General features: G+C 41.0%; 2 protein-coding genes across 2 annotated transcripts; one reads left to right on the top strand and one right to left on the bottom strand.

The window, feature by feature from the left end:
- Nucleotides 1-4,001: 4,001 nt before the first annotated feature.
- LOC134636852 (uncharacterized) lies at nucleotides 4,002-9,622 on the bottom strand. Its single transcript, XM_063487081.1, has 2 exons — nucleotides 9,404-9,622; nucleotides 4,002-6,915 (listed from the first exon to the last, which is right to left on the bottom strand). The coding sequence occupies exon 2, from the start codon at nucleotides 6,904-6,906 to the stop codon at nucleotides 4,591-4,593; it is 2,316 nt and encodes a 771-aa protein (XP_063343151.1). The 5' UTR covers nucleotides 6,907-6,915; nucleotides 9,404-9,622; the 3' UTR covers nucleotides 4,002-4,590.
- Nucleotides 9,623-10,115: 493 nt separating this feature from the next.
- On the top strand, nucleotides 10,116-13,703 carry chmp1b (charged multivesicular body protein 1B). The gene is made up of 8 exons (XM_063485754.1): nucleotides 10,116-10,278; nucleotides 11,750-11,847; nucleotides 11,939-12,085; nucleotides 12,186-12,254; nucleotides 12,339-12,446; nucleotides 12,543-12,586; nucleotides 12,744-12,816; nucleotides 12,978-13,703. Exons 1-8 carry the CDS (start codon nucleotides 10,263-10,265, stop codon nucleotides 13,020-13,022), a joined length of 600 nt encoding a protein of 199 aa, XP_063341824.1. The 5' UTR covers nucleotides 10,116-10,262; the 3' UTR covers nucleotides 13,023-13,703.
- The last annotated feature ends 204 nt before the right edge of the window (nucleotides 13,704-13,907 follow it).

Below are 13,907 nucleotides of genomic sequence, written 5' to 3'. Positions count from 1 at the left end.
GGATGTAGCATCCCTCAGGACATTTTTCTAATTATATGATCCATCCACCCTTTTTCTTAACCACGTTTACACAGGTTAAAGTTGTGTGGGGGCTGGAGCCTAACCCAAATGTCATTGGGCAAATGAGATGCGTCCTGGGATGGGCTGCCATTCAATTTAGAATTACCAGTTGACCTCACATTCAGAAGATCCATAGAGTAGTGGTTTACACATTTTACTAACAAGGGGAAGTTCCAATTCTTGGAGGAATCTGAGTATCCGGCGTAAAAATCTGCCCAATCAAACATGCGAAGCTACCACTGTGGCATCCCCTGGTGAATAAGGGGGCAGCTGAAAGTAGCTGCATAGTTGACCTGATGGAAAACCCAGGACCTTCACCACCATACACCAATCTGCCTAATTATACTAATAACTCATAATGAAGCACAAGAATATTATTATTCTAAATGTGGCACAAAAAGTAAGGAAAGTGTGGTTTTTTGCATTTCTTTGTTGTAACAATGCTTCTTGGCAAGAAATCTTAAACCACTGGAAGATCTATTTCCTCTTAAATGGTGGCACATTTGTAAGAAAAAATGCATTTGTGGGTTGAGCAGCAGAGTTGAGCATGTAGGTTGCACTGAAGAAAAATATATTCTGCTATTGACACTTGTTTGGTGCTGTTTATTGGATTGAATGATCGAAGTCTAAAGAAACTAGACATATCAGCAATTTAAAAATGTATTCATTTAACAACAGGGGCCTTGGCATGTAGAGCCACAGTAGCCTGGCACCTCCCCATCATGCTGGTCAACAGCTTGGTCACACACTGCTGTGGGATGGGGTCCCATTCTTTAACCATCATTTGTCAGCCAGTGTGGTTGTGCTGGTCACAGAATCAGCTGTTTTGCATTGGCAGAGCAGATTTACCAAGTTTTAATGGGTGCAACCCACATGCTCAACTCTGCTGCTCAACCCCAAAATGCATTTTCCTTACAAATGTAAGGAATTAAGGGGAAATAAACAGGCTTTCACACGGTTTAATATCGGTGCAAAATGATAAGTGTCAAACAGGTTATTACTCTGAAGGTTTAATGCAGCTTTTAAAAATGATATAGTGGAAGTCTGACCACAAAGGAAAAGACTCCAGACAAAGAGAGGTTGTGTTAGATTTATTATCACAATAACACAACAATCTGAGCAACTAGATATCATAACAGGGACATTTCTCTACTGGCATAACAGTTCCTTAACGATACACAACAAACCCAGAGTCTAAAGATAGATACAACCACTACATAGTGCACCACAGAGTACTTTAGATGTGTTCGATACTTATGTGGAGAGTCACGAGCATGTCCAACACCTTTATTACTCGACAACACCTAAGTGCATTTACATTGTGCTTCAGTCTCAGTGTGAATAGTCCACATATCCTAACCTGTGCTTAAATGATTTAGTTTTTTTAAATACTGATTACATGTACTATGCATACACAGTGAACAAACACACAAAGACAGAAGTGCAATAACTGCTGGCTGCACTGAAGACAGCTGAAATAATTAAAATGAGCAGTAACATTTTTGCACACAATAGCAGGCACCACCCCGACAGAACGTACATCTACCTCGTCCACTACAACAAACAGCTGTCAACACATTATACAAACACAAAGTCTATTCAGCCTGTCGACTGTGGGAAAAGGGATTCAACATGCTGTCATTTCTCAGCTTTTGTGTGAACAAAATTAAAAATAAGACAGCCAAACCCTCGGTCACAAATCCATAAGAAGGAAAATGCTTGTGATGATTCCCTGACAAAGAATAGGAGAATTTAGTTCAAAAATGCAGGTAAATTTGAATCTTATATGGGCACAGATCTAAGCTCAGAATTTTACACTATGTCATAATAAATATCAACACACTCAGAAACACACAACAACAACAATCCTAGGAACATGACATCTGTCACTGATTGTGAGCAGAGGTGTGTTTTAACATTTTAAGGGACTGTAGGAAACGTATTAGGTGTGAAGAAGCCTCAGAAATTATTTTTCTGCCATCCTTGTTGTTATCATTAATAATATGGGTTTATATATAAATACTCTGTATTAAAATAAAAGATTAAAGGCCTTTGAAAACATCTTTTATCTATTAGCTTTTATAGTGTGGATGATGAGGTGCTCAAATGTAATGATCTGCAAGTCTCACAAACCCATATTTTATTGACAGTAGAACACAGAAAACATATCAGATGTTTAAACTGAAAAAAGGTAGCATTTCAAGAGAAATGTAGCTCATTTTAAATTCGATAGCAGCAACACATCTCAAAAAATGTTGGGACAGGGACACATTTACTACTGTGTAGCATCACAACAGCCAGTAAACCTGTTGGAACTGAGGAGAGTAACTTCTGGACTTTTGGGAGAGGAACGTTGCCCCATTCTTGTCTGAAACTGGATTCTAGCTGCTCAACAGTCCGGGGTCTTCTTTGTCGTATTTTTCACTTTATGGTGCATCAAATTTTTTTAAATGGTGAAAGGTTTGGTCTACTGCCAGACTTGGACTCTTGTATTGGAAGTCATGCTGCTGCAATAGATGCAGTAAGTAGCTTAGCATTGTCTTGTTGAAATATGCAAGGCCTTCCCTGAAAATTGTCTTCTGCATGGGAGAACATGTTGCTGTATATACCTTTTAGCACTGGGTGCCAGTTCCACAGGCACTAATGCACCCCCACACCAGATTACCCATACTGAATTTATGAAAGGCTTTTAAACCGAGTGCTGCTATAACAAGCTTCTTTAGTCTGGAGGATTCAGCATTCATAATTCCCAAAAACAATTTCACATTTTCATTTGTCTGACTGCACACCAGATTTTCTACTTTACTTCAGTCCATTTTAAAGATGGTGGCATTTCTGGATCATGTTCACGTATGGCTTCTTGTTTGCATCACAGAGCTTTAACCTGAATTTGTAGATGGCACAGTGAACAGTGATTTCTGAACTGTTCCTGGGCTCATGCAGTGATATCCATGGCAGAATCATGTTGTTTAAGGCAGTGCTGTCCGAGGGCCTGAACATCACGGGCATCCAATACTGATTTCCTTTGTAGCACCACTTACTTTCCAGTCTTTTGTGGGCCCCATCTCAGCTTTTATTGAGATGTGCTGCTGCCATCAATTTCAAAAGGAGTTAATATTTTTCATGAAAACATAAAACGTATAAAAATTTGCTACATTTTCTTTGTTCTTTTGTGAATAACAAATGCTTTATGAGATTTGCAAATCACTGCATTCTATTTTTATTCACATTTTACCCAGCGTCCAAACTTTTTCAAAATTGAGATTGTACATGAATACCCATACATTAACAGATTATATCGTCTCTGTTGTACTTTTTTGACCTTCCTGTAAAGTATGGAGTGGTTGGCGAGTTGTTATGGTGTATTTACTTGTCAGGATTTAGCAAAACAATATTGTTTTCGGATAAGATGTTCACTGTGTTTCATTAGGAGATTATGGACCAGCTATAACCGGGCCAAAACATATGACAATCTACAGGGTAATTACCAACCAAATTCCATCTGTCACCCAAAAAATATGCTGGTCTTTTTCTCAGTTTTTGCCAACTATGACACATTATTGTGCCTGATATTTATTGACGGATGTCCTAATTAACTAAAATTTGTCTTTTTTTTGTGTGCCAACTCTTTAATCTGAAGCTAGCTTGAAAGTTTTCATTTCATAATTAAAGAGAAGTCTTCTCCAAACAAAAACTCTGATGCTTTCTTGTTTTTCTAAGAGTATGATTTACACTTACAAGGGCTTTGATGTAGAAGGTCTTTTTTTGTGTGTATTTCTACAAAGGCCCCCTTATCAACCCAATAATGTTCACACAGTCCCTAATGGCACTAAACTTTTCAGCTCTCTGAAATGATGTTTACAATCACAAAAACACAGAACTTGGCACCAAGATTATGGAAACACCACAAGAGATTTCGTCTAATGTTTTCTTTTAGTAAATGCAGTCCTATTCCTCTACAGTGAATACATGGTTATAGCCACACGTTTGACCTTACTCTACGAAGGCTGTCGACTTACAAAACACCTATATGGGAGTTTTAACCCTGGAGAAATTACCATGACCCAAACTTTACTCAAACTAGGATTTCTGTTGCCAACAGGTGTATTTTGTTTAATTGTTAGAGAGGTTTATATGTCGAACCATAAGGAAAGTATCACACTACAATGTTCTCATCACGGGATGATGATCAGTTCAGAGCTCCACCGAAACGCAGCTGAAGCTGCCACAAATAAAGTCCCTCGGCTTCAATACGATCCTCTTCACAAGCTCTCTGAAAAGTGGGTTCCTTGCATTTCTTTCCTTTGTCAAAAGTGTTCATCTTGAAAGGGTGACGTGCTTTGATCCCAGACCACTTGCAGTTCTGACCTTTCATTGCCTTTCATGTCATAAGCAGGAGGGATTTCAAAACATTAAACACCACTGTGCCCGTGGTTGTTTTTTGTTGCTAAAACTTGCATTTGTGCTTCTGCTTGCAGAGCACCATGCTGAAAGCAGCTTGCATGCCTCCCTGTTGGCACATCAACATTGCTACACCAGACCAGTCTGCATGTGGACATGTAAAGGGTACGGGTGGTAGACCAGAGGCGGCTGGGCCTGAGTGATGAAGTAGCTGTTGTAAATGGGCTCTGTCATGTATGGAGCCGGCTGGTAGAAGCAGGTAACGTTGGCCGTGTTGGGGATGGCGTTTTGCTCGCCCAGCACCCTTAGAGCCAGCACTGTGATCATGTTGAGGGTCTGCCTCCTCTCGTGTCCCATCAAACACACTGTGCTCTCATCGATCACGCGCCGCAGGGTCATCAAATAGTCATACTTGCTAGTCTCCTCGCTGCCGATGAAATGGCACTGCAAGTAGGCCTCAATCTTCCGCTGCTGCTCGCCTACGTCAGGAAAGTCGATGAAGAAGCGGGAGCACATGTATCGTTCCAGGGACTTTATCTCTGTCTCGCTGGCTGGCCGGAAGTTCCTCACTAGCAGGTCGCTGTATTTTAGCAATCCCCCACCCCGGATCTCCTCTGGGTTGTGGGTGGCAATGAGGCGGTTTCGAAGATGATCCATAGCCTGATCAAAGTCTCCGTACATGCACTCAGCTTCAACAGTGATGGTGGGCTCTCCTGCTTCCCCAAGCCATGAGCTTGACTCACAGCTGTTTGGGACGGCGTCTGCCAGATCCGGTTTATGCTCATATACCTGAGGCTGTGAGACCACACCTGCTGCACACGGGTTGCTTTGAGGCTCTGAATCAGGAGGCTCCTTTGAGTGTTTTGGCTTAACAGTTTGTTCTAAAGTTTCTCTGGAGCAAGTCCCATCCTGCGGTGTACTGACTGTACTGTGTGTGGGAACTGTAAGTACATCTGTACCCTCCGAGTTCTCCGTCTGACAGCTTGATATGTTTGAACTGTGAACTTGAGAACTCTCCAGCACAGCAGGTTTCGGCTGAAGTTGTTTTGGTAGCTCTATGGGTGGAAACAGCTGTGTGGTGAGGTCTGACAGATCGGTTAGTAAAGACCATTTTTCAGGCTTACTAATCAACTTCCGTGACATTTTTCTTTGTAATTTCGGCGAGGGGCAGTAATCCGGCACAATGTCCGCTGATGTGCTGCAAGATTTTTTAGCTGGGGGAGGAAAGGAAAACTCAAGATTTGAATCTTGCAGGTTTGGGGTAGAATCAGTCCTGCAGCTTACAGAGTCTACGTTGAACTTTTCTTCACAATGACCTAAATCCTGTGGAGCTGTTTTTTCTGTATGTGATGTGCACACTACAGGCTGGGAAGCTTGTGCCTCGTATTTTTCGTCATTACTCTGTAGGGTTAAACATGCATGTGTCGTCAGAGGATCCCCAACATCTGAAAATAAAGTTTTAGGCGATGCAACTACAGGATAATTGATTTCAAACTGTTCTTTCTCTTCTCCTTTTTTCTCACACATCTCAAACACAGTTTCCTCCTCTGTTCGTACATCCTCAATGCCCTCCACTTCCTCTTCCTCCTGTTGTAAGTTTATGCTCTCCGGTTCCAGCACCTGCTGCACCTCGTGCTTTTCATCTACACTCTCGACCTCTTCGTGACGAAGCTCTTCCTCGAGTGGAGAAACAGCTTCATCCTGGCACGGACTTTCTGTGCTAGTCATCACTGTAGAATCTTCTTTCATATCATGTTCAACCTCCTGAGGAATGCTCGGCTTCTCTTGTCCTTTGCTTTCATCGTCATCGTCCTTTTTAGATGAAGGCCCAGCAGTCAGTGCCAACTTCCATTCTTGTTTCCTTTCGTTCCCCCAGTAAGACTCGAGCATACGATCTAATATAATCTGGAAGGAGTCCACACTGAACTCAAACTGTCGTCTGAGGGAACTAACAAATCGGAGCCCCACAGTTTTAGCCCTGTTGTTAGAAAGCGAGATAAGGCTCCATCTATCATGCTCATTGAAAACTTTCACCATCTTTTGCACATAGGCTTCCTTCATTGTCAGACAGGTGATCTTACGTCGGTTAACCCCAGAAGGGAGAAGGTCTCGCAGGCTCCCCAGCACCACCTCCTTAATAACTTGGAAGTCTTCCTGCCTCGGAAGCTCCACTCCAAAAATGATGTCTAAGTCTTTGTAGCCAAGCCCGTTGTCTTTAACGAGGATGTGGCTGGCAGTCATGCCGTTGAGGCGTATATCTTTAACCTGAATGTTCCTTTCAACCAGTCGGTCCTTCACTACACGAATGATGTCTTTCGCTCTCACCTGCAGTGTAGGAAAATTACCTCGCCCATGGATGGGGATTACCTCAGTCAAAACTTTGTCAAGAGCCTGAACTTGCTCCAGGGTTAGGTTGTGGAACCTCTTCTCTGTTTGAAGCTCCATCGTCTTCACCTGTGAAACAGAGTTTTGCATCACATTACGACTAACATCTTACACTGGCAAGGGAACGCATGGAGCAGGAAAAGAGATCAGAAAGCATAATATCCTGTGAAAAAATGCACTTTTACGTAGAGCTGGATAAGCCACTAGCGCTGAGCCTTTGCAAGAGAGTGTGCAAAGAAAGGTTTTGTAGACTTGGCTTTTGCCCCTTTGTTTTTCTCTCCTCTGTAAAGTATTGTGTCAAAAATGCAGTCAAACAAAAATGCATATATGAGCTAAAGTCTTTTGGCACCCTCATTCCTCTCTGACTGCAATATGTGCTAATTGTTTATTAGTTGGATTTGAAATTCAGCAATTCAGCATTAGGAATAATGGGCAGCTCTGAGGGTTGAGGATATCTCGGTGATTAGCTTGCCTGGTGTGTTGCCACTAGATGGCAACAGAATCGTAACATATGGCAAAGTCAAATAAGTGGCACAGTGAGGGCTTAAACATAAGCCACTGATGACGCACAGTAACAAATTATATTTTCCCAGTAATCCAACAAATGTAATAAAAATATGTTCTTATAAGATTGCGTCGGAATGTCTGCCACAGACCGTAAAACTAAGACCATGTACATCAGCTAATCAAATGCACAGGCCAAATATGTAACATTGTTTCTACTTTACGACCCCTCCCACACTGAACTGGAGCTTTTTCTCTGCCAGTCATGGACACTGCCAGCTGCCTTTCACACCATTTTACTTGTTGGTCACATTGGATAAATATTCAGTAATCAAGTTTGTTGAATTTCTTCCATGATTACGTGTCCTAGTTACAGGTGACTCACCTGTCTGTCATTCAGCAGCTGACAGGTAATCATGGAAGAAATTCAACTTAGCGACTATAGAACCTGGTCGGTCTGTATAAGGCAAGCTGGATTTGTCTGTTTGGCTTGCACCTCTATGTCAAAAGGTATCCGAGGGAGTGCCCAAGTGAAGGTTGTCATGCATAATAAAAACAGGGTTACGGTTAATACCCCAGACTACATCTTTCTGCAAATATACAGCATGGCATAAATGTTCCTGGTCTTTTAATGTCACGACAAATTGCATCTGACATAGTTTTTGTTAAACTCTTTAAATTAAGAAGGGGGTAAAGGGGAAATGAGTTAGAGTGGGGGAAAGGTGGTCTACGTCATCATTAATGCACGCTGACTCACTCTGTACAGAGACAAATGTCAGATTTTAGCCTGTTACCGAACACACACCACAGAGAAGAGCTTCACTTATGTGTGTATCTGTAAATGTACCTAAGAAATAGGTGCATTTAGCTTATTATATACTACCAGCATAAGCTGGTAATCAAAATGAAACCAGCAGTGTTTGAAATCTAATGTTTAAATCTGCATAACTTGATAAATAAATGTCATCAACTTTCAGGTCAGATTCAATTAAAATCAAAAGTGCGCTATTCTAAGAATATTTTTCATGTAATACTCCTCCATAATAGCTCCTCATATATAGTTTATATAAAGATCAAAGAAAAGGGAATGGTTAAATTTTAACGTATTAAATAAAATATGAGCATAGTGGCTAAAGCTTAATGAAAATACCTGTGAAAATGTTTTAACCCCATTTTTAAAAATGCAAACTGAGACGCAAATTGTACCGATTTCATTCACATGGTTTTCACGGCCCTGTGACGTACTGTAAACAGCACTCAATCAACTGTGCTGCGCACAGCGTGTGACCAGCCTTCTGCATCCTCTATCCTGTGTTAGTATTTGACGGTCACAATGCAAAATGCAGTCAGTGGCAGCAACTCGGGGCACAGGGAAGCATGGCCCACAGCAGCCTCTAGTGAATCTCAGGGGTTATATCAGCTCGGTCCTGCAGCAGGACTGCTCCTCTGCCACTTGGCTTCTTTATAGATAAGACTATATGACTCATACAGCCACTGAATGAAGCATCACACGTTGGCTCCCCTGGATTGTTTCTCTGTGCGCAAAAAACAAAAACAAAAAACAAAACCACCACGACACCAAATGCACCACTTGCGGTGGCATTATGGCTGTGAAACTCATGAAATATTTAGGCAGGGAAGCTTGTGAATGGATTGAAGCATAGTCCAGTCTACAATACTGAGCACACAGATGGTGATCGTGATGTGGGGGACACACAAAAGGTTGGTGGTGGGCATTTCTGCTTGGATCAACAACATTTTGCTCTTTAATGTTTCAACCACAGAGCAACGTGTTGTCCTCGGAACTTAAAATGTATCACAGATTAGTTCCAGATGTGACCAGCATCTGGATTTTCCGCTCCATTTAGAAGCTACTAGTTGACAAGTTGACAGACAGTGTAAGTAAATAAACAGGCCAATCTTTGTTTCTTTGTTTGCTTTTTTGGCTGAAACTGAGCAATATGCTGAAGGAAGGAGAAAAAAGGGTGCATTTACTGCGTTGTGCCAGCAGAAGAGATAATTATGCGTTTACAAAATACAAATAAAAACTCACCTGCTTCGTGGTGGAAAGTAAAGCCAGGGCAGAGACAAGAAAAATGAAAAAAGAAAACTGTGAAGTATCCAACAGGTTTATGCGACCTCGTTGGAAAGGTTGATGCTGAAGCTGAAGTTATAACGCGGACACTTTCCTCTCAGCGCAGGAGCCCTGTTTCCATGGCAATCAGGCGTCACGAAATTTACGGTAAATCACGACGCTCGGTGTCTTCCTTAACTGCAAGTGACAACCACTCAAGTTTGAAACAAAGAACGTATCTGAGCGCCCTCCAAACGCATCTGAAGTGTTTGGTAAAGTTTGGCTTGTAACGGCAGAGCACACCGATCTGTCAGGCTGAACTACCGGCGTGCCACCGCACTGCCGAGCTGTTGCGGGGTGAACATCACATCAGACGGAGTGAGTCATCCTCTCTCCCAGCCGTGATCCACACCGTAAATCTAATCATCAATCAACCGCTTTCACCGCCCACCGGCACTCCGCCGGGTACAACACCACGTCCACTTTTATCAGTCTGTGCTCACTCGGTCACTGTGCTCAGCCGGAGTTTACTCGTAGAAAAAACTGCGGTGTTTTAACGTTAGTTTTATTTATTTATTTATTATTATTTTTTATTCTCATTCACATTTCGGGTGGAGGAGGGGGGCTAGCCGCTCCTTCGTGACGTCTGAATGGAATACCGTCACCACGTGACGCTGACGTCGTCCATATTTTGATCAGACATCAGGAAGTGCGGAAGAAGACGAGGACCGAAACCTGAAAAGGTGAAGTTTTACTGGGAAGTTTTGTTATATTTAGCAACTTTTTTGTGTGTTGATTTTATTGTGTAACTGTTGGATTTAAAAAGAACGGCCTCAAGATGCCCAGCATGGAAAGTATCCTTTTAAAAAGAGCGGTGAGAGAGAGCCACTTGGTGTAATGTTAACGCCGAGCTAAACGGGCGAACACAACACGATGTTTTTTGACGAGACTGCTGAGATTAATGTGCGACAGACGTTTGAAGCGTCGCGGAATATGTTTGATATTGAGCGGAGACACAGGTAACGCCTTACCGAATAACCTGAACCTTTCATAGTCTGTATAGGCGTCGTAACACAGCGACCGAGCTGGGCTGAAGGCCTTAAGAGCTTACACTGCTAATGGGTAAAAATAAAGCAGCTGGCGCTAGGTAGTTTCCCGTGAAGTTTGGGTGTTAGCTAGCACTCCGAATCATAATAAAGGAACAAGGTGGATGTGTGTTGTTGAACACAGCGCGGCGGTGGTTTCCCGGGAGCCATACAAACATAGGCAAATTATTAGAAAACCTCCAAAAATACCTGTTTTGTAACCCGTGTCTGTCACAATATAACTCATGAGAACAAATCTCAGACTTTTTTTTTTTAAATGTAAATGTTATTCAGACTGACATTGGAATTTTAAGGGCTGTATTGACATTGTTATTACGGGTTTTAAAATCCAGCTGACTAATAGTATCTAATAGTATTTTTAATAAACAGTAAAACTTAAAGATAATCCATTTGAATAGACTTTGATTAAAAAGAATTGTAAGTAACACGGGTAGTAAACAGGATGGAAAATGAACTTGTCAGTGCTCTCTTGTGGACAGATCATGCAGTGGTGATGCTGTTTCTTCAGTCTGTTGGTGCAACTCTGCTTTTTGTCCACATGACTCTATTTAAGATGAGAAAATAGATACACAAACCATTGTTGTGTGGCTCAAAGGTGTGACAGCCATTTTTTGTAGCAAGTCTCTCCATCCAAAAGTCACGTGATGATGTCAGACCTTTGTTATCTCAGTCTGACTAATATGGGTTAGAGTTACGCAATCCTTATCTAGAATAGACTGACTGAACTGCTAAGTTTGTATTTATATCTTCTACTAAAGTATAGGGCTCAGAACTGGATAACAACGCGCCCTGGCAACACTTGTGTTTAAGACATATTCTCCTTGATATCAAATTTCTGCTTGCACATCTATGTTTGAGTGTATTTTTTGCTGGAGTGTTTAGTTTCACAGTATTCCCATGACATCAGAGCACTGACTTCAGGTTTATTTCACATTTTGTGATCATTTATTTACCTTGAAATTCAAGGAGATGCATTTAAATTTTATCTTCCTGTAGTGGTTTAAATGCATCAGATCATGGTTTAAAAAAAAATAAATAATGAGAACTATCACCTGATACCAGATTTAAAATCTTTGTCTCTTTATGAACTGTCTCCTTTTCCAATAATTATTACAGAGTTTTATTTTAGGCCAAATTTATGTGAGGAGACGGAGGTTTACAGATTTTGGTCTTTGGGTTTTGTATTTGGGCTTTGTTCTTCTTTAACTTGTTGTACCAGAAAATCTCTTCAATCTAAAGTTTGCTGCCAAAGAACTCCAAAGAAATTCCAAGAAATGTGACAAAGAGGAAAAATTAGAGAAGGCTAAAGTCAAGAAGGTAAGCAGCGATGACTCAGAATCCATTCATCAGTTCTTGAAAGACTGCTCAAGATTTTACTGAACCATTTTTTTTGTCTGCCACCCCACAGGCCATCCAGAAAGGAAACATGGAAGTGGCAAGAATTCATGCAGAAAACGCCATCAGACAGAAGAACCAGTCTGTGAACTTCCTGCGGATGAGCGCTCGGGTAGATGCTGTGGCAGCGAGGGTCCAAACTGCAGTCACAATGAACCAGGTGCTGTAGTCCTAGAAAGATCAGTTAGAGGCTGAAGATAACATTTTAGTGTGAGCTCTGTTTGTGACTATTTGACTGATGTGGTGTTTTTCTATCTCAGGTCACAAAATCAATGGCTGGAGTGGTGAAAGGCATGGACGCCACATTGAAGAGTATGAATCTGGAAAAGGTACAGCAGTCTACATGTTGATATAATGTGATGATTTTAGTAAGAAAGAACCGATTAAAACACATCGTCAATGCTCGTTTTCAGATTTCTGCTCTCATGGATAAATTTGAACACCAGTTTGAGACACTGGATGTTCAGACAGCCCAGATGGAGGATACGATGAGCAGCACGACAACTCTCACAACACCACAGGTACCCCACGCTGTGCTGGTTTATTCTTATATTCTTTCATGCTGTCAGGCCGTTAAAGACTCGAAGGTGAAACCTGCTGTGTCATGTGTGTTTCAGAATCAAGTGGAGTCGTTGCTGCATGAAATGGCTGATGAAGCAGGGTAACATTTTCACTGTTTGTGAAATATCTGAATCACATGGGCCAGTGTGTGACGTAGAGACATAGATATGATCTAATGTTTTACAGGGTGTTATGAAAGAGTAGATATTTCATTTTGGTTTAAAAGTGTACGCTTCCTGTGTTCGCTTCTTGCTTAGGTTGGATCTAAACATGGAGCTCCCTCAAGGACAGACGGGTTCAGTGGGTACCAGCGTGGCCTCTGCAGAACAGGTACACATGCTTTTAACATCATAGCTGTTACTCCCACATTTGCAAAACTCGCATAGATGAAGCAAAACAGGAAGAAGTACTTTGTGGATCCAGCAAACAAAAACTGTCTCGTCTTCATCCTCATTTAATCGCTGTCTTTTCTCTCACTCTCATATCCAAAGGATGAACTGTCTCAAAGGCTCGCCAAACTTAGAGATCAGATGTAAAGAATGACTGCAGTCGAATGGCGCTGGAAGAGGACTCCAAAGCGTCTGTACACTACCTGAATATAACTCCCCAACACCTTTTTATTTCCATCATGTCTTCTCTCCTTTTTACATCTTGTGTCTCCTTTGAGGGGCTATTGTATCACTTTTCCTCATGTTGGTGATATGTTTATGATAACATCACGTTATTAAAGTGGTTTACTTGGTATGGAAAATGTATGTAATTCTTGAATATATATATTTACCAATAAAGAGGAAGTAATTTATGATTATTGTTAAATATGTATATTTAAGAAGTCCATAAATGCGATGTGGGAGTTTGACAGTTAGTACCCTGTATTTATAGGCCAATTTCATATAGTTTTGGTGAAATGATAAAATTTTTTGGAGGATAGAATTCAATTTTTGTTTGTGATTGCATGATTGCAGACAACATTTATGCATTTCTTTCTGTCTTCTTGACATCAAAGAGTGGAAGACCTCCCCAGTTATCGGTGAACTGACTTCTTCTGTTGATTTATTTTATTTTATTTTATTTTATTTGCGTGAGGTTCCTGAAAGATTAGCCTGAGATTTTGTTTTTGTTTTGTTTTTCTGGTCTTCAATAATCTTGCTGATTATTTGGAAAAGGGGTTCTGAAAATAAACAGTAAGCAAACAATAAAATTTTATAACACTTTTATTTCTGTGCTTTTTAATTAAACCAATTCATCCTCCTTTTGTTAACTATGAATATTTCATTTGGAGTGAAATGCCCACTTTAAGAAGTATGCACATGCTTTGTGAGGGTTAGGGCTGCTGCAGATACTCGTAAAAGCAATTTACAGTGGTAATCTTTCCAATTATTTTGCCACTAAAAAAAAAAAAACTGAGCACATTATGAATA

This window comes from Pelmatolapia mariae, linkage group LG10_11, assembly GCF_036321145.2.
Source record: "Pelmatolapia mariae isolate MD_Pm_ZW linkage group LG10_11, Pm_UMD_F_2, whole genome shotgun sequence".
Classification (NCBI taxonomy): Eukaryota; Metazoa; Chordata; class Actinopteri; order Cichliformes; family Cichlidae; genus Pelmatolapia; species Pelmatolapia mariae.
This window is presented reverse-complemented; position numbering and strand designations above follow the sequence as displayed.